General features: G+C 41.9%; 1 protein-coding gene across 1 annotated transcript; it reads left to right on the plus strand.

Annotated features, from left to right (window-relative positions):
* Window positions 1-2414: 2414 nt before the first annotated feature.
* Window positions 2415-15260, plus strand: LOC104623367 (mediator of RNA polymerase II transcription subunit 12-like protein; the record flags this gene model as incomplete). Its single annotated transcript, XM_010290442.1, has 9 exons — window positions 2415-2494; window positions 3097-3215; window positions 4360-4503; window positions 5717-5848; window positions 8726-8950; window positions 11482-11623; window positions 12483-12603; window positions 13318-13419; window positions 15147-15260. Coding segments are annotated over exons 5-9 (625 nt in total), but the record flags the coding sequence as incomplete, so codon positions are not given.
* Window positions 15261-18113: the final 2853 nt, after the last annotated feature.

Here is an 18113-nt window from a genome sequence, read left to right on the forward strand (position 1 = left end):
TGTCGGCGGCAAGGCCAGTGTGCCGCTCGCGGGCTGGCCGGGCTGTGACTTCGCTTGTCTGACGGACGTCTGCCCAAACTGCCTCTCTCCTCGGGAGGAGGGAGAAACGTCCCTTCCCATGTCTTCCTCGGTGTGGAAAGGGATAGCATTTGAACTCGTTTTGACTGCAGGTTTACCAGTGCTAGGCTGGCGTGAAGGGAATCAAATGCCCCTTTTTATGGTATTTCTGCTGGACTGGCCGTCTGTCTCTCCATGTCTCTCGGTTTTGGTTGTCCTTGAACTGATCTCTGCCTTCCCCTTCCTGCCCCTGCTCAGACGCTGGGAACGGCTGCTCGCAGGCCACCGCCATCTCACTCAGGTACTCAAATGGTGGATGTGGCACCCCGCAAAGTCACTGTTTGTTGCTTCCAAGGGGAAGAAAGCGAGAGAGGAGTACCTGCTCTTCAACCCTGCGTATTAGCCCATGGACAGCTAATGGTGCCTGTTGCTTCAGTGGTTACACGTTTGCTAGCAAAGTCTGAAGTTATTTGTAGCTTTAGTTATGTAGGTATTTATGCATACCTTTCTCTCTTGTTTGACAGTTTATCCTGTCATTTTCCTAAATCAGTTGCTTGATTGTGTTGCAAATCAATGTAAAACTTCACTGACTTGAGCCAAGACGCGGGAGTTGCGCGGGAGCTGCGCAGGAGTTGCAGCCTTCCCCGCTCTGCGGGGAGCATCCGCATGAAGTTGCCGCTGAGACCCCTGAGTAGCGCTGCACCCCTCCGAGCCTGGTCTTACCACGAAACCAAGAGCGTGTTGGCTGGCCAGTCATCCACAAACACTGAGCGGCTGGCATCCGCGTAACCGCTAACAGGGGCTGGGCTGAAAAACTGCTGCTTTTAGCCCAAAAACCTTGATCAAATCAGGTCTGATCTGAACTGGTTGCCTGGGAAAGCCAGGCAGGGATGTTGAATCAGTCAGTGTCGCGTTTCAAAAGGAGTAACTTTCAGGCGTGTAGTGATGCAACTGTAAAAACTGCTGTATTTCTGTATGATCTCTGCCTTTGTAAAATGAGGCACTCAGGGGAGTTGGTGCTTTGTGCCCAAAACCAGTGCCCAACCATCCCTGACATCTTCCTTACAGAGCTGCAAAGTTGTATTTCTGTCTGTTGGCTTGTGCTTTGAAGCACGTAACAGATTCAGCTGCCACGTCTAATCCTAGTGAGATAAGTATTCCCTAAGCATGCAAAATCAGACACCTTCCCCCCAGCCCAAAATCAAAGAGAAGGTTACCGAAGCGTGCTGTTGGGTATTTGCTGCGATGGGAAGCTAGTGTTGCCGTTGGAGAGGCGGTGGCGGTTCCTCTAGCTCTTCGCCGTGGGAGCCGGCAGGAGTGCTCATGTGTAAATCCCACAGAGCAAGCAGGGGCTGGAGAAGCAGCTGTGCATCCCGTTCTGAGACTTCGACCTTCCTCTGGCTTTGAGCTGGTTTCTTAGCCGGAGACAGCTGCCAATTCCAGGTGACGCTCTCAGTGCTTCTGCTTTTGTTTCCTCTAGAAGAGAGAGAGAAATAGAATTTTAAAAATACTTAGAGGTTTACTTCCTGCTTTTGGCCTTCTAACGGAGTCACTATTTTTAAAAGAGAGCATGTATTTTGTAGGACTGTGCAACTTTTCTGAGCGTAGAGCTGCACTCCTGTCTACTACCTTTTTGTCTTGTGATTCTTTAGTATTATTTTTGTACACGGTCTTATGTTTTTTAAAAACTTTTTAAGTAGTTTCAAGAAGTAGTGACTGGTTAGTTTGGAAAGTATATTACTGAACAAAATATTTATAGCTTATATGACTTGCACAAAAGTGCTCCAAGTTTTTAAGTTATATACAGTGCATTGACATTGTATGATACATTTCATTAAAAGTCTAAATATAACCGGTTACAATTTAAATAAACTATACATATTTCAGTTTCTTTGGGATGTGCAAAATAGAATTTTAGGAGTTGGGTTGCATCTTCTTTTCAATGGAATTGTACGTAATAAAAGAAATGCCACAGAGTTTCTCAATATCTGCTACTGAATATCAGTCCAGGGGACAGTTAGGAGGGTCATCCATATGCATCCTCTGACTGTCCTTACAGGTACCTGCAGAATTCATAGTATCAGATTACATTTTTTTCCCTCTGTATTTTTACCCTACTCTTCAGTGGTTTCATTTGGCATGGTTTCCTCCACACTGATAACCACAGGAGATGCTTTTTGTGATGAAGAGTTAGTTATTGTGTATTGCAGTCTGGGCCGCTCGGATCAGGTTTCTGCAGGTGATGACAGAAAAAAGTAAAGAGATTTCACTCGTATCTGGTCTTTTCAGGATGAATCTTCAAGTCATGAGTGTAACCAGCGCATGATTCTCCTTTATGGTGTTGGTAAGGAGCGTGATGAAGCAAGACATCAGCTGAAGAAGATAACCAAAGACATCCTCAAAATTCTGAATAAGAAGAGTACTACTGAAATGGGTGGTAAATGCTTTAACGCTGCTGTATGGTAGCCTGTAGCGAAGATCACGGGAGCTGTGAGGTGCTCAGCAAGTTGTCTGGAGCCATGCATGTTGATCACGTAATTTGTCTTTCATCCCCTTCACAGTCACTGGGTGAAGTACCGACCAGAGTCCCGCAGCACAAAGTGCGATCTGCTGGCCTGCCTTATGGCTGCGCCGGGACACCGAAGGGCCACTGTCGTTACAAATCCCTCTTTTCCATTATAACAGCTTGGCTGTAAGCACTTGTGTTAGGCTAAAGCCTGGAATCTGAGCTACTGGCCAGCGAGCGATATATATTCCTTATCCTTCTAGTAAAACTGTATGACCGTTTTTCAGTTTTTCTTGGGTGACACCTTTTTGCATTGGAATAACCTCGAAGTAGCTTTGATATTGTTACATGCTGTGGCATGTATTTGTCCCAAGTATAATGTAAAACTGAGGCAAGTAGGGGTTTATGTAGTCATGAGTAAAGCTTATTAAGATTTTTATTGTCTTTTAAATCAGTAATTATGCAAAACTACTAGGCTCCGTTAAATATAAAATGATCAAAATAATTTTTTATCTGTTAACTTATCTGTTAAGTTGGGGATGAAGGGCAAAAAGCCAGGAAGACCAAGCAAGAAGCGTTTCCAACCCTAGAGACCGTGTTCACAAAACTACAGCAGCTGTCCTATTTTGATCAACATCAGGTGACATCTCAGGTACTTCCCTTGTATAAAATTGTAGCCTTTTACGTTCTGCTGAAGAGATATCAAATAGGAAGCAAATCTAGGTTTTTAGAAGTGTTTTGTATGTACCAAGAATTTTCAATGCACTGCTTCTTCAAAGGCAAGAGAAAAAATGCTGCCTTTGTATTCTAAAATACCTGCTTCAGTAGATATTTGGGTGTTTGGTTTGATTTGCTTGTTTGGGGGGGGTTGTTTGTTTTGCAAGAAGCTTTCTGGATTATTATGGATGTCATGATTTTTAAATGAAATAGATTTCCATTAACAACATTGTTTAGGGCTCCTTGGTAAATTAGATGCTTGTTAACCAATCCCTTGTGTAGGTATAAGATACGTTACTGCATCTGTGTTTATGAAGGAGAGTGAACTCTTCTGTGTTGTGTAACAAACTTGAGAAGCTGGTGGATAATGCAGTTTGTCCTTTTCTGGATGTTAGACTTTATAGTCAACCTTTACTGTTAAAAAACTTTACCAGTGGCTGACTGGAGAGCATAAATAATTTATTTTAAATGGCGAGACTGGTTTTCCTGGTTTATATTAGGACTTGTAAGTGTGCAAATGTATCAGCATAGGATTTCATCACTTTGCCAGGTTTTACTGTTTTTAAGTATATTTTAGTAATCAGAGGCTAGCATAAGAAACAAAGTAAAAGTAATACATGTTTGATACTTAATTTATAAGACATCTTTGGATCTGGTCTCTCTAATGAATTTATTACATGTTTTGTTTGTAGGATAATGCATTATTAATTATCCGAAAACCATCAATAAAAAAATCACAATGCAGTAAGATGGAAAGAAAAATTATTTTGCCTCTTTTTTTAAACCAAAATACCCCACAGAATAACAATCAGTATTGTAGGTGTTCAAAACAGTTTGACTCTCAGCTGTAAAGCAGCAGAACAGCATTTTCTGTGCTGTCAATTTTGAAAATAAAATGTCATTACAACTGACTTGCAGGATGGTAGAGTAACAGATTTAGTCCTGCATGATTTGTTAGTGCTTTTATCTGCAAAATGCTGTCACTTGCTATTACCGCTTATAAAATAGGATTTTTGGAGCACTACTGTATCTGAGAAGCCTTCGGTCTTCATGTGGCTTTTCAACATTTATTTTCACAGATCTCCAGTAACGTTCTGGAACAGATAACTAGTTTTGCCTCAGGAACTTCGTATCATCTTCCCTTGGCTCACCATATACAACTCATCTTTGATCTCATGGAGCCAGCACTGAATATCAATGGGCTTATAGACTTTGCAATACAGGTAAACAGTTCATTTTGGCGGGGGGGGGGTGTCAGGATAAAGCTGTGATATGTTTTCTGTAAAACCAGGAAAAAACCAAGAGCTGGACTGCAAATTCTCCTGATTTGCTGCCATGTGCTTTTATCTCTTTCAGTTTCCAGGCCTCCGAAACAGAGTGCCAGATACTTCCCCTTCTGTCTTTCTTTGACAATTAATGTAGAATCAATAGATGTATTTTATTTTTATAATTTTCAAAATTAATAAATTTTGAAATTAATTACTTAATTTAGTAATTAATTTAGTTAATTAATAAAATTCTGGATTATTTAGCACAAAGTATTTTAGAATGTGCTTCACTGTTTCAAACTGACCCATAATATTACACAGTAAAGCATCTGGGTGCCAGAAGTGCCATGTTATTTCTGAAGAGCAGTTCTGAGGGACGTTTTTTGTACTTTTAACAGTTTATTTTGCTCCCTCTTTCTGCTGTTCTGCATAAGGAATTTCATTTTTGTTTTGTATATACTTTTTCTGTAATGTTTGGGTTTTTGCACCTCTTTTACATGTTTAACCTGGAAGTTACTTTCAGTTCATTATTTTTGTGTATGTGTTTTCAGCTGTTGAACGAGCTGAGCGTTGTGGAGGCAGAGCTGCTGCTGAAGTCATCCAGTCTGGCAGGAAGCTACACAACAGGGCTGTGCGTCTGCATCGTTGCTGTTCTGCGGCGTTACCATGCCTGCCTCATCCTCAACTCAGAGCAAACCGCACAAGTCTTTGAAGGGTTTGTGGCAGCTCCAATTTTCCCAAAAGTATTTTTGTTTTTTTTTCTTAAGCAAAAAATGCATTTAGGTTCAGGTAGTGAGACCAACTATTGCACTACTATTGGAAGGCTGTAAGTGAGCTCAGGTGAGTGGAGCGGGTAGCTCACCTCTGTGGCCTGCTCCCCACCATGGGGGCTGGTGGGACCTCACACTTTTTAATCTAAGAAAAGGGGACAGCTGTGTATCTTGATTCCTACCCATTTGCCCCATTCTACCCTGGGCTCCCCGAGTGCCTCTGTGTCCCAGGAAAGCGCACAGGTGACACCAGACTTCGCAAGAGCCCCGGCAGCCTGTAGATGCAAGGTCTGTCATCACGTTGCCCAGCTAGTGGTGGGGTTTATATGATGTATAACAATATGAGACACGTTTCTAAGGTGCGTTGGAACAAACTCAGAATGGTTTTATTTTTGCAGGTTGTGTGGGGTGGTAAAGCACGTCGTTAATCCCTCAGAGTGTTCCTCCCCAGAAAGGTGCATTTTAGCTTACCTCTATGATCTGTACGTGTCCTGTAGTCACCTGAGAAGCAAGTTTGGAGACCTCTTCAGGTGGGTGGTAATGGGATTTTTCTCACCATGGCCTAGCCATCAGACTGACGCTGGCTGCTGTGGTTTCAGTTCAGTTTGCTTTCCCTGGAAAATATGCTGTTGCCTTTGCTGCTCTACCTTTACTGATGCAATTCTCTTGCCCGTGCCGAGCGTGGCAGCACAGCGTGTGGTCCTGAGCCTGCGACCTCCTACGCTGTGCCAGTACCTGCCGTGGAGGAGCAGAGGCTGAGCCCTCCCTGCAGTGCTGTGGTTAGCTTAGCGCGTTGCTTCAGCAAGCCGCGCTGACGCACAGCGAGCAGGCGCGGGGCGAGGGAAGCGGGGACTCCCAGCGTCAGGTGGGCTGCTGAGGCAGCTGCGCCGCACAGCGTTGGACCCCTCCCCACACACCTTTGCTGTCGCAGATTGCGATGTGACTGATTTGGTTTCTATAATGCGTCAGCAAATTGGCTGTAATGCATACAATGTTGGATGGAAAATAACAAAATCTCAGCTGATGCAGCTGTAATATTCTATTAAATATTTCCTTTGATGTGGGGAGAGACGCAAACATGTTTGAGTTTGTGAAGGTTTATGTTCGAATGTTCAGCTCCTTGATTTTTAAATTAAAAAATATTTTAGGTACCCATATGCTGTATTTTTGGCTCTTACTTTTTAAAGGGGGAGTGGAAACGCTTTCATATGCAAATAAGCATCTTGTGAGAGTTACAAACCACTTCAGTTACTGTTTCCCCTCCTAGTTTATATACCTGGTTTTGGTTTGCATATTTCAGATTTGTGGTTTTCATTTCATAGGGAGCAGGAAAAGAGTTCTCAGTAATAATCTTAATATTTTAATAGGTTTACAAAGGCATGGGAACATTAACATTTAATATGAGAAACACAAGAAAAAAGAAATATGAAATCTAGAAGAACTACAGAAGTGTCTTAGCTGTATGTTCATTTTTCTACTTAAAACCTGAAGTTCAGTAACACAATAAAAAATAACATTTTTATTAATGCTAACCTGCAATACCAAATCAAAGCATCATCTAGTAATATAGAGATATTAAAGATATTAAACCGTATATTAAATAAGTGATATACAGCCCTTGATTTGAAGCTCCTTTTTTCAAACAAGTGGAATTAGAAATTCTCTGGAAACTGGTAATAAAATTTATGTGTACATTTTTTAAACAGCTGTGTATAAGGTAATAGTGCTACACTAATTCTGTTCTTGGTTTCCTTGCTACAGTTTAAACAAACCCAGTTGTCTGTACACAGCAACTTTTTAAGCTCCTTCTTAGCATGTTGTAAGTCCAGCTATTTCTAGGTCTCTAAGTCAATTTGAAGCAACAATGAAGTACAGTTCATAAATGTTCAAATTTGGAGACTTACCTTCCTTATATTGCGGCGCTTAAAAAATGGTTTCTGATCTCATCTGCAGTGTTTCTCATGATCGCGTTTTACTAAGCGAGCTGCATGTTTTGTTTTAGTCTGCTTGGTATATTTAGTTGTATTCACTAAACTTCCTTTTTTAAATCATTCCTTCACTTTTTTTTTTTTTTTTTTTTTAAATTTTATTTTCTTCTGACCACTCCCCCAGCATTAGTTCTTGTGCAAGTACAGTTTTAGAGGCTGCTTTGCTCATGTACTCAGAATTGTATTGTTTGGGTTTTGGACCTTTTTTTCTGTGACTCATGGGGTAAGTGTAGGTGAATGCTGTGACGACAGAGTGTCGTGACAGGACGTATGTGTGCCCAGGGTGCTGGGGCATTTAAATAGTGCCTGATGTTTGAGGTATGGGGTGTTTGTTTTCCACTGGTTGGTTTTCTTTCCTTGCTGTTACATTGGCTGTTAGAGCAAAGGGTTAACGTCTGGCATTACCATTCTTGTAGATTAATTATCTTAATGGCCTCTCCCTCCAGCCCTGGAGCATGCTGATGAGGAGCAGCAGCAGCGGTGTGCAGGGTGGTGTCCCCAGGGGTGCCCTCCAAGCCCCATGTCCGAGGTGCTGCTGTGCACATCGTGGTGGCACAGTGCTTCCTCTGTCTTTCCATCCTGGGGCCAGTGGAGTTCTAAAAAATTCCAAAGGTTTCATGCATTTTAAGTTAATTTCAATTAACAGGTATTTTTCAGTAATGAGGAAGTCTTCCCAGTTGAGGTAATTAGTAAAGTTTGTCCATATGGGTGTTGCTTCCAGCTGTGGTATAAAACCCAACGCCTGAGACACATGCTCCTTAGAACATTTTGTGTGTGAAATTTGCATTCTTCAAACACCTTCAACACCTTTTTTTTTTCCCTGAAGAAACCCAGTAACAATTCCATTCCTAGCCTGGAACCTCTCTTGACCTTTTGTCATAATTGTTAATGTCAAAATATGACCTTTAAGTACCTTTCCTCTGTTTACTGATTTCGTCTTTCAGAAGGTTGTCTGTTATGTCACATCATTACCAAATGTAGAGTTTTTAATTTATCTAAATGTTCTCATTTTTCCTTAATTAATTCTTCTTACCAGCTGTGCAGTTCACTGTGTCATTACACATGAAGAGGGGGAGCAGTGTTAGGAAGCGGTGTTACAGTTCACTGCAGAGGCATCTGATGCTCCAGGAAGTTACTGCTAGTGAGGAAGGAATGTGTAGTCCTTATCCAGCTGCTCACAGTTTCAGTCACAGAAATGTCATAGAAGTGCTTTGGAAATTTGAGACTTCATTTGTGGGAAAACTTGAATGAAATTCATGTATCAGCCTTATTTTCTGGTAGATGCTTCTTATAAAAAATGAATGAAAATGCTTACAGAATGGTAATCAAACTAGGGTTTTCTAATCCCACATGGTATGTTGAACAGTATTTCTGCAAAATCTGTTTTTGGCAACTCTCTCTCTTTTTGGTCCTCAGTAGTGCCTGTTCTAAGGTGAAGCAAACGATATACAGCAATGTTCAGCCTTCAAATTCCAATTTACTGTGGGACCCAGAGTTCATGCTAGATTTTATCGAGAATCCTTCTGCTCACAGCATTAACTACTCGATGCTGGGCAAGATCCTGAGTGATAACGCAGCCAACCGCTACAGCTTTGTCTGCAATGCGCTAATGAACGTCTGCATGGGGCACCAAGATGCAGGAAGGTAAGGCAAGCTGTGCTGGAATCAGAACTGTATGGATTTTTACATGGTATATATGAGGCTTCCTTTCACTTTTTTGTTTTGTGTCTTTTTTGCAATTGTTTTAATTCATTACTCTTTCTGACTGCTGAAAATTTATTGAGTAAGTTTCTGAGTTATTTCATTATGTCAGTCTGCATAATTTAACAGAAGGGGGTAGCAAGTAGAAAGTACTCGCTGTAAGACAGTCAGTGAGCTTTTTGTATCAGCAGTTGTGCTGTTTCAGACAGAACAGCTCAGCACAATCTTTGCTCATTAGAAGCCTGTAAATGAGGGCAGGTTCTGCATTAGGTAATTTCCTGCTTCTGATGCAATTGGTGCTTAATGTATTAAATGTGTAATTTATTTATTATGGATTTCATCTTCATAGGTAATATGTATGTTTTAAAAAAATATTCTTTTTTAAAGTATTAAGAGTTCTGTTGGATGGAAGCTACTAGAGTTATAACAGCTGTCAGTTATGTTTTCAGAGTAGCTTGGACCTCATGGTGCACAGTTTAAGTCGATCTCCAGTGATGAGAGTTTAGGATGAGATCTGCACTGCAACAGGTTGTCCAGCACTGTCTTACTGTGGTTGTTTTCTGGCACCAGCAGGTCCTGGCTCCTCTCACAGTCAGGTGGAGCTTTGGTCTGATCCAGCATGACACTTCTTGGATCTTGTGCCTATGTTAGATCTTTTTAGATGATCTCAAGGTGCTGTCAAGAAATATAGTGAAGAACCCTTGCAGTAAAACAGCTTAATGTCAGTGTTAGGGTTTGTTTTCTTCCATAATTCAGATGTCCTTCTCTCAATTGCTTCCTCCTTCCTGTGTGTAAACATATGAACTCGGCCTTCTTGTGCAAATATAGCACTGCAGTGTTGAAACTGTTTTACGCTGGTTTGCCGTTGTGCAGAGTCTATGGTGCAGGGTGAAACGGACACTGATTTTTTGGATCTAGCCTCTACCTCTGCCCCCGGCACATTTATTCCTCTTACACAATGAAGGCCACCAGAATTTGGTGTTCTGTTCTGATTCTGTTCCAATTTTATTAAGAAATTCTTGGTCTTGATAGTTAGCCTATGTGCAGCAGTAGCAGACAGTCTTTTTAAGGTGGCTGACAGATCACTAAACTCAAGGAAATTGTGGATTTTTTTTTTTTCTTGTCTTTTCTGATTGATTCCTGCTCAAAGTGTGTGCAGTTCCTCTATCCTTCTCTCTCCCCAGTGTGAAGCCATCTCTGAAATGTCCAGAGCAGGTCCAGAGGAGGCCACAAAAATGCTCTGAGGGCTGGAACAGCTCTGCTGTGAGGGCAGGCTGAGAGAGTTGGGGGTGTTCAGCCTGGAGAAGAGAAGGCTCCGGGGGGACCTTATGGCAGCTGGCCAGGACTGAAACGGGCTTAGGAGAAAGATAGAGACTTTTTACTAGGGCCTGTAGTGACAGGACAAGGAGCAACAGTTTAAAATTGAAAGAAGGTAGATTTGGTATAAGGAATAAATTCTTTACGGCGAGTATGGTGAGGCACTGCCACAGGTTGCCCAGAGAAGTTGTGGATGCCCCATCCCTGGAAGTGTTCAAGGCCAGATGGGACAGGATTCTGAGCAACCTGACCTGGTGGAAGGTGTCCCTGCCCATGGCAGCGGAGCTGGACAAGGTGATGTTTAAAGGTCCCTTCCAACCCAAACCCTTCTGTGATTCTATGAAACGTGGGGCATCCTTGGCAGAGCAGAGCAGCTGAGAGGAAGCAGTGTTGTAAGAGCAACAAAGGGGAACATCTAAATGTGGCCAAACGAGTTTCACTGTGGAACAGAGAAAGAAATAACTTGCACTGGGATGAGTCAGCTCTGTTCTTTTTTTTTTTTTTTTAATGTTACATAACTCTGAATCATACACCAAATCACACATTACAGTCTGCGATCTGAGAAGTAAAATTCATTCAGGCCAATTGATTTTGTGATACCTTCCTCCCTCCTAAACAGTAGTGCTGGCCTGGCACAGGGAGGGAGGGTCCCTGCAGCGAGGTGACCCTGGTGACCTGGGGGCTGGGGAGATGTGCCTTTTTGCATGAAAGAGGATGGAGCTGCTGATAGTGTGGCAGCACTGACGAAAGGCCAGAGTGTGGCCGAGTAGAGAGGGGCCGTCATCGCTCATGGTGGGCTGCAGACAGCGGGGCTTTGGGTGCCCCATCCCTCTTCCTGGGCAGCTCGGCACAGGTAGGGAAGCTGCTAGGAGCACAGGGTGTACGGAGTAGGGTTTATGTGAAATAAAGGCCCCACACTACTGTAGATTGGATGGATGCAAGTTATGGGGTGCTGTTTTTTTTTCCCAGATGCTCCAGGTGTCTGCAACTGAATAACGCTAGGTTATATGTACAGTAGCATAATCACCCTTGGACGTAAACCCTGCCTTCAGTAAGGAAACACCCGTTCCTCTGCCAAGCACTGTTCTGCTTTGACCTAATTATTTACTGTTTACAAAATATCTTGCTTCTGTATTAGTTTTTCTCTTCTTTCCTAGGATTAATGACATAGCAAACCTTTGCGCAGAGCTGACGGCATGCTGCACGGTGCTTAGCTCAGAGTGGTTAGGGGTCGTAAAAGCTCTTTGCTGCTCTTCAAATCATGTCTGGGGTTTCAATGATCTGCTCTGCAGTGTGGATGTAAGTTCAATATCTTCTGAAGTACCTGTTAAACCTACTTACCTAGGGTGTGATTACAGGTATAGTAAGGTTTCCACTCAACACTGAATGCTGAGCATGAATTTAGTCCTATATCTGTTTGAGTTTTCAAGGCTTTTAATGAGATTCATGATTGATTTTTATTCTTTCCTACATCTTCAGGGTTAATGTAGAGTTTGGGAAGTGCTTAGAGTTTTCTCTTTGTAATTTTTTTTCTTTATTATGGACTGATACGGAATATCAGAGGTACTCTTTGAAAGGAGCAGCCATGTCCGTATACGTTTTCTAAAATTCTGATGAATATGCAAATAACTATCTCTATTTTAAAGACCCTGTTTTGGTGCTGGCTCTTAGATTGTAGGAGGAGTGGTACACTTTGCTGTTCCTTACTCACCTGGTGTAAGTTACTGTAGTCCTGTTAAAGTCAGCAGGATTATGGTGATGAACGTTATTCGATATCTGATTCAATATCTTTATCTGTAATTTGATTACATATGCCTTTAGGACAGGATTGAAGCTGTGTACTTGGGGATGTATTTTTGTCCTGAAGCTAAGGAATGAGTATTGTTATCAGTTTTTATCGAATGATAAAATTTTCACAAGCTTTTATAAGATTCATGTTTTTTATTTCAGAATTTGTCATACTTGAAATAAGTGCTTGTTAAAATGAAGTTAAGAACTATCAGTATTTGCCATAAAATGTTTGGAAAATGCACTAATACTTAGAGACAAATGCTTATGTGTAAACATTTTACTGTTTATTCTTACAGTTAATTCCTTAGTAATCATGGCAGTGGGGTTTGCACTGTTATGTGAAGCCATGCAATGTTTTTCCTTTGAGGTGAGTGACCTGTCGTTCCATGATTCCCTGGCCACTTTCATTGCTATATTGATAGCCCGGCAGTGCTTTTCTCTGGAAGATGTAGTTCAGCATGTTGCACTACCTTCTCTTCTTGCAGCTGGTAAGAAAATACTAAGAGAAAAACTTAAAATGAAAAACTTAAGACTCCTAAAGAAGTCTTCATTGATTGAATAAGTAGTGTGTTCTGAACTGCGCTCTTGTATGGAATGCCACTGGTTGTGCATTGCAGCAGGTGTGTCCCTGCAGTTCCCAAAAGGAGCGACGCCAAGTTAGATCAGAGAACCCACATGTGTCAAGTGGTATCAGAGTTGCTGACGGTACACTGTCCCCTTCTGTTATGCCGCCTTACCTTCTGCTCACGACTCTTTTCTGCTCTATGCTATAGGCTCAAATGTCTGCCAGATCTACTCAGGTTGTGCATTTCCTGGCATCAGTCTGCCTGACATTGGCATTTTCTTTCTGACCTCATCGTCTTTGCCTCCAGCCCTGGAGTACTGTAGCTACAGTCCTCTTTGTTGGCCACTTCACACATTTCTTTTTACTTTCTGCTTGGATTTGTGTTTCTTAGTTCTACTTCGATTGTCAAAAGCCATTTTAACCATGTATTCTCTTCTGCCATTAATTATGTCTCTTACTTACAAAAATCGTACTGTTTTTTCCTGTTTTTAATGACTTCATAAATGCTGATTCCTGTTGATGAAATTATTGTATTCCCATTTAAAATGGGACTGTGAGGTAAAACATTTCCAGGTCTGCCACTGGGACTTGTGGGGTCCTGGGCAGATGCCTTATGTCTGCGTCCCATCTTCTGTAGCCTGTGGAGATCCGGATGCGGAGCCTGGGGCGAGGATGACCTGTCGGCTACTCCTGCACCTCTTCAGGACACCCCAGGGCTGCCTCTTTCCCCAGGGAACAGGTAAGTTCCTGCTGCATGTTCCTTTCATTTCAGAAAGTGAACCCAGATGGTTTTAGATGGCTTCACATTTCATGTGTGAAAATATCCATAGTGCAAGTGGAAATGATAGCCTGTTTAAAATTACAGATGTTTCACTAGTGAAAAGTTGATAGACACTACTCTTACTTGTCTGGGAAATGTTTTATATGCATGTAAAACTCTAGACGTTTGCTGAAACTTATTCCATGTCAACACCTGGCCACCCAGGTGTGGCATAATGTTGACATAAAACTAAGCCGTATTAATACTACATTTTCTAAAAGAAAATTAAATTTTAACACGACATTTGTGTACACAACAGCAAAGAGCAATACACTTAGAAGAACTTTTCTGTCCTGATAGTTCTTGTTTTGTTTTGGAATTTCATTGAAACAGTCATGTGAGCCTGGGACCTATTAATACTGGGTTTGTGCCAGTGTTGCTGTTGGCACTGGTAGTACATATCACAGTCACCATTTCCTTCATACTGTCAGAACAGTGACAGCTCCTGTAGTGGGTCATCTCACAGTGATACAGAAACTAATAGAGATATACATCATGCGGTTTGGTAGCCTTGCATGTGAATTGAAATTAAATGTAATTTTAAGTAGGGTATAATAAAGCATCTAGTCCAACAGAAGATACATGAGGAAATTACTTCTCAGAATATATTAATGTAGTTCTCTTGCCTTTCAAATTTCCTTTTAAAATGTGAATATTTTGTGGTCTGACTTGTGTGTGTTTGCCACAGACCAAAAAAGGAAGGAAAATGACAAGGAACAAGCACCTAACAATTAAAAGGAAACAAGCCTGGAAATAACCTGTGTTTTGACTTATAAGTATTTCAGTAAATTTGATGACAAGACTATTTCTATGGGAAAATAAAATTGAAAGAAAAAAAAGTTTCAGCTCCTAAGTGGTGTCAAATTCTTCCATCTAAAAGTAATATTAATTTATTTTTTGACCAGAAATGAATGAGCTTTTGTTGCATATTTGAGCAAAACAAGAACCATGAAGAACATGGTTTGAATAACAGAAGTATGTTACGTGGTCCCAGGCTTCCCTAGAAATAAAAGTGGATTTGAATGGATAGGAAAAATCATGTCTGAATTCTACAGATCAAACAAAATGTGACCACATTGCAGTCTTTTCTTACATATGGCTCAGTTAACCACCTTAGAAAGGTGGTAGATTCATCCTTCCTTTCTCCCTCTCTCCCTGTCTTTCAGTCTGTTTATCTTCTCCTTGAAGTTAGAAAAAGCATTCACTGGCTTCTTTTGCAGTCTGCTTCTGAGCTGCAGAATTAGGCTTAACTGTGCAACAGGCATTTATATTAATTAATTTTGCCTCATTCGTTACGAAGACTAGGTGAGGGAAGTAACTTCCTAAATCTGGGAAGTAAAAACCAAAATACCCTTCAGTGTCTCATTGAGGTTAAATTCACTGTTTACATGAACACAATGAAATGATAAGCTCCTTTTCTATTTAAATGATCATAGCTTATTTTGATATTAATACATCATAACTACATATCCCAGTTGATTTTAATGACTTACCTGTTGGTCTTCACTTAAAATTTCAGTAAATTCAATTCTTCATTCAGTTATTGTGCTTCTATAGTTATTCTAGATGAGAAGGATTTTGTACAAAGGAAATTTTAGCTGATAAATAGCAACCATTTTCTACAAAATTTACTCTTCTTTTCATAGGGAAGTTATTTCCTGGAATTCGTTCTTCTTGCGATCGTCACCTCTTGGCTTCTGCTCATAACAGTATAGAAGTGGGAGCAGTGTTTGCAGTCTTAAAAGCAATTTTGATGCTTGGTAAGATTATGCAGAGCCATGTGTAATGTTTTTGTTCTAGTGTTCGGGTAAAAAAGAGATCATGCTAGTTCACTTCCCTGGGAATGCTCCTGGGAAAGGAAAACCTTGATGACAGGAAAAAAACGTGGATGGTCTCTGTGCTTCTGTAGCATGCGAGTAGCATTTCCCCCACAGGTCAAGAGACAGAATTTTTCTCTCGTGAGTCAGCCCCAGCTGATGAGGCTTTAAGCAGATGTGACTTTCTCACATTTTCACCCCTACTCCTGCTGCCAGGTCCCAGTACATTTCAAACTCAGGAAAGTCCCTCTCGAATATAGAGAGGAAATATGGTCTCAGGTAATTTTTCCCACCTTTTTCTGTGTTTTATCACAAATCACGTATGTCTGTCATTATGGAAATTGCAAAAGAATCACTGCTAAGCAACTCTCTGCAAACGACGAGTGTGTTATTTTTCCAAACAAATAACTGCCTCAGAGCTTTGGTTTGGCTTAAGTTCAGTTAAAGCTCTTGTGACCTATGGTGGTGTATATTTTTGGAGCTAAGTAAATGTCCAGTTAAACAAGCAAGATCTTCCAGATGTGGACATACCCACAGAGGTATACCTCCAGCTGGAGTGCCTTTATTGGCCAGTGTCTCAGAACTGTCTCAAAAATCCCATGATCCTTAATGATGTGACTATTGGGAAAGATGCTAGCTATCTGGGAGGGGCTGGTGAATTTGAGAATGAATTTAAAATATATTTATGGCCGTTACCTATGTTCTCTTGCTATTCAGGGTGCTGAGATTTGCTGTTTTTCATTAATGGTGTGTAGTGTGAACACCTGTTTTTCATCTCTCTGCAGGCACGTTGTTTGGATAGGGTCTGGTGCAGGGTGGTACAAAGGAAGATTCGAACACAGTTTATTTGTGCCTTCACTGCAGCACATCTCCTCCTATGCCCAAAATATTATATTTGGGGATGTCTCTTGTTGGCACCCTGCATTAGTTGTTAAAAACTGTACTTGATTTGCTGAGGAAAAGCATCAGATAAGTGATCGCTGTTACAGTTCTGTGCTGAGGAAGCTTTGTGAGTACAAATCTATGTTAGAAAAAATAATCTCTACTCACAATGGAAGATGGTGGCACAGAGTCAACTGCTCTAGGGTTTATTAAATGTCTTCACAAGTTTTATCAAAGCGTTCTGGGATGGCTTTAGCTTCATGTGTCGCTTAGTATCAGTTTCTTCATTGTATTACTTGCCTGCCAGGTTCTTCCCTCTTGTCCTTCATGGGTGCAGATCTGGGCCTGATATGGTTGCACTCACAAGCTCATAAGATGCTTGAGCACAGGGAGAGTGTGGATGGGCTGGTTGCTGCTGCTGTCTGTTCATGTGTGTTGAGCACAGACATCCGTCAACTTGTTTCCCACGCTCTTTGCAATGAGCTTGTCCCAGGCTTTGGGTTGTGATGGGCTTGATGTATCTGCTCCACCAGCCGTTGGGTCAGTGGTACAGGAGTTTTTTGGATTTGCCTGGATTTGGGGGAACAGAGGGATTATAACCCCTTTCACTTCTCAGGGTATGTTCTACTGTTTTGTTATTGGCCTAATTAAAAATCATTCTATTCTGTCTCACGAGGCCAGGCAGGAGCCTACCTGCCGTCGTGGAGAGCGGGTGGGCTGGCCGCGCAGAGCTGGCTGAGGGGCCGGCGTGGAACCTGCGCTGTCGGGTCACAGCCACTGCGGCCACCCACTGGGAGGTACTGTCTGGGCACCGGCTGGTCTGTCACAGCCAGTCAGGGCTCTGCTTTTGATAAGCTGTTAAAGACAAGTTCAGTCTTGTTAAAAAAAAGATTGTCTGCTGTTTATCTTGGAGTAACTCTAAAGCAGCACAAACTGGGGGGGGCACAGGCACTGGCTGTTTTTCTTAGTAGTAACTACTAAACTCTCATTTTTGTTCTCATCCAGGGTAATGCAGTACTGGGGAACACAGAAAGAGTGAAGGGAGAACTGAGTGCGCAGGAGGACCCAGTGCACCGCGGTGTTTCGAGCACTCTGTGTAAATGTGTGGTAGTCTGAGGATGTGGCCACAGCTGCTGAAAGGCTGTCAGTCTCCTTGATGCAGTAGTTTGACATATTTGCTGGAACTTGTAGATTTTAGTGAAAAATCCTAGTGTATGTGTAACCAGTGGCCATGGCGTGAATGTGTGCGTGTTTGAATGAGTAGATACTCCGTGTGGCTGAAGCAAGCCATTTTGCCATGTCAAGTCATGTTAGTTGTTAATCTTGATAGTAACCTGAGGGGTTTCCTAGGGATGACTATCATATGTGGTGCATCAGTTACGATCCACGGGAGTTTCTACAGAGTTAAAACATTAGCCTACTTCTCATGCAGGCTGTCATCATGCACGCTTCTGGATGGCCTGGCAGGCTCTAGGGTGTTACTATATGCAGCAGTTTGGGCTATTTTCCCCACTACTACACGCTGTAGTTGTATCTTCTTCCTTGTCTGAGGTTTCAGGCCTGTAAACATGTAAAACATCAACTGCTACAGGTCTGATTTTTTTGCATTGTGTCTGAAGTATTTTTCCTCGCTTCTCTAGTCGCCCCCATTTGTTTCAGGTAGATGGTGGTTGTAGATCTGTGCCAGCGCCTTGCAGAGAGGAGAGGCTCACCAGTGTTTGCTGGGGTCCCTCCGTGTGCTCCGCCCTTTCCCATTCCCAGGAGGATCAATCTCTCTTGTCAGGAAGTTCGTAGTAAGGTGGGCTAAGGTGCCACTGCTCAAAACTTGTCTCTTGATCTATGGAGTGTTAATAAATTAAAGTAAGAGAGAAGACTTGGAAAAGGGATATCTGAGAAGAGCGAGTAACCCAACTT

The sequence above is a fragment of the Phaethon lepturus genome, unplaced genomic scaffold (assembly GCF_000687285.1).
Source record: "Phaethon lepturus isolate BGI_N335 unplaced genomic scaffold, ASM68728v1 scaffold21647, whole genome shotgun sequence".
Lineage (NCBI taxonomy): Eukaryota > Metazoa > Chordata > Aves > Phaethontiformes > Phaethontidae > Phaethon > Phaethon lepturus.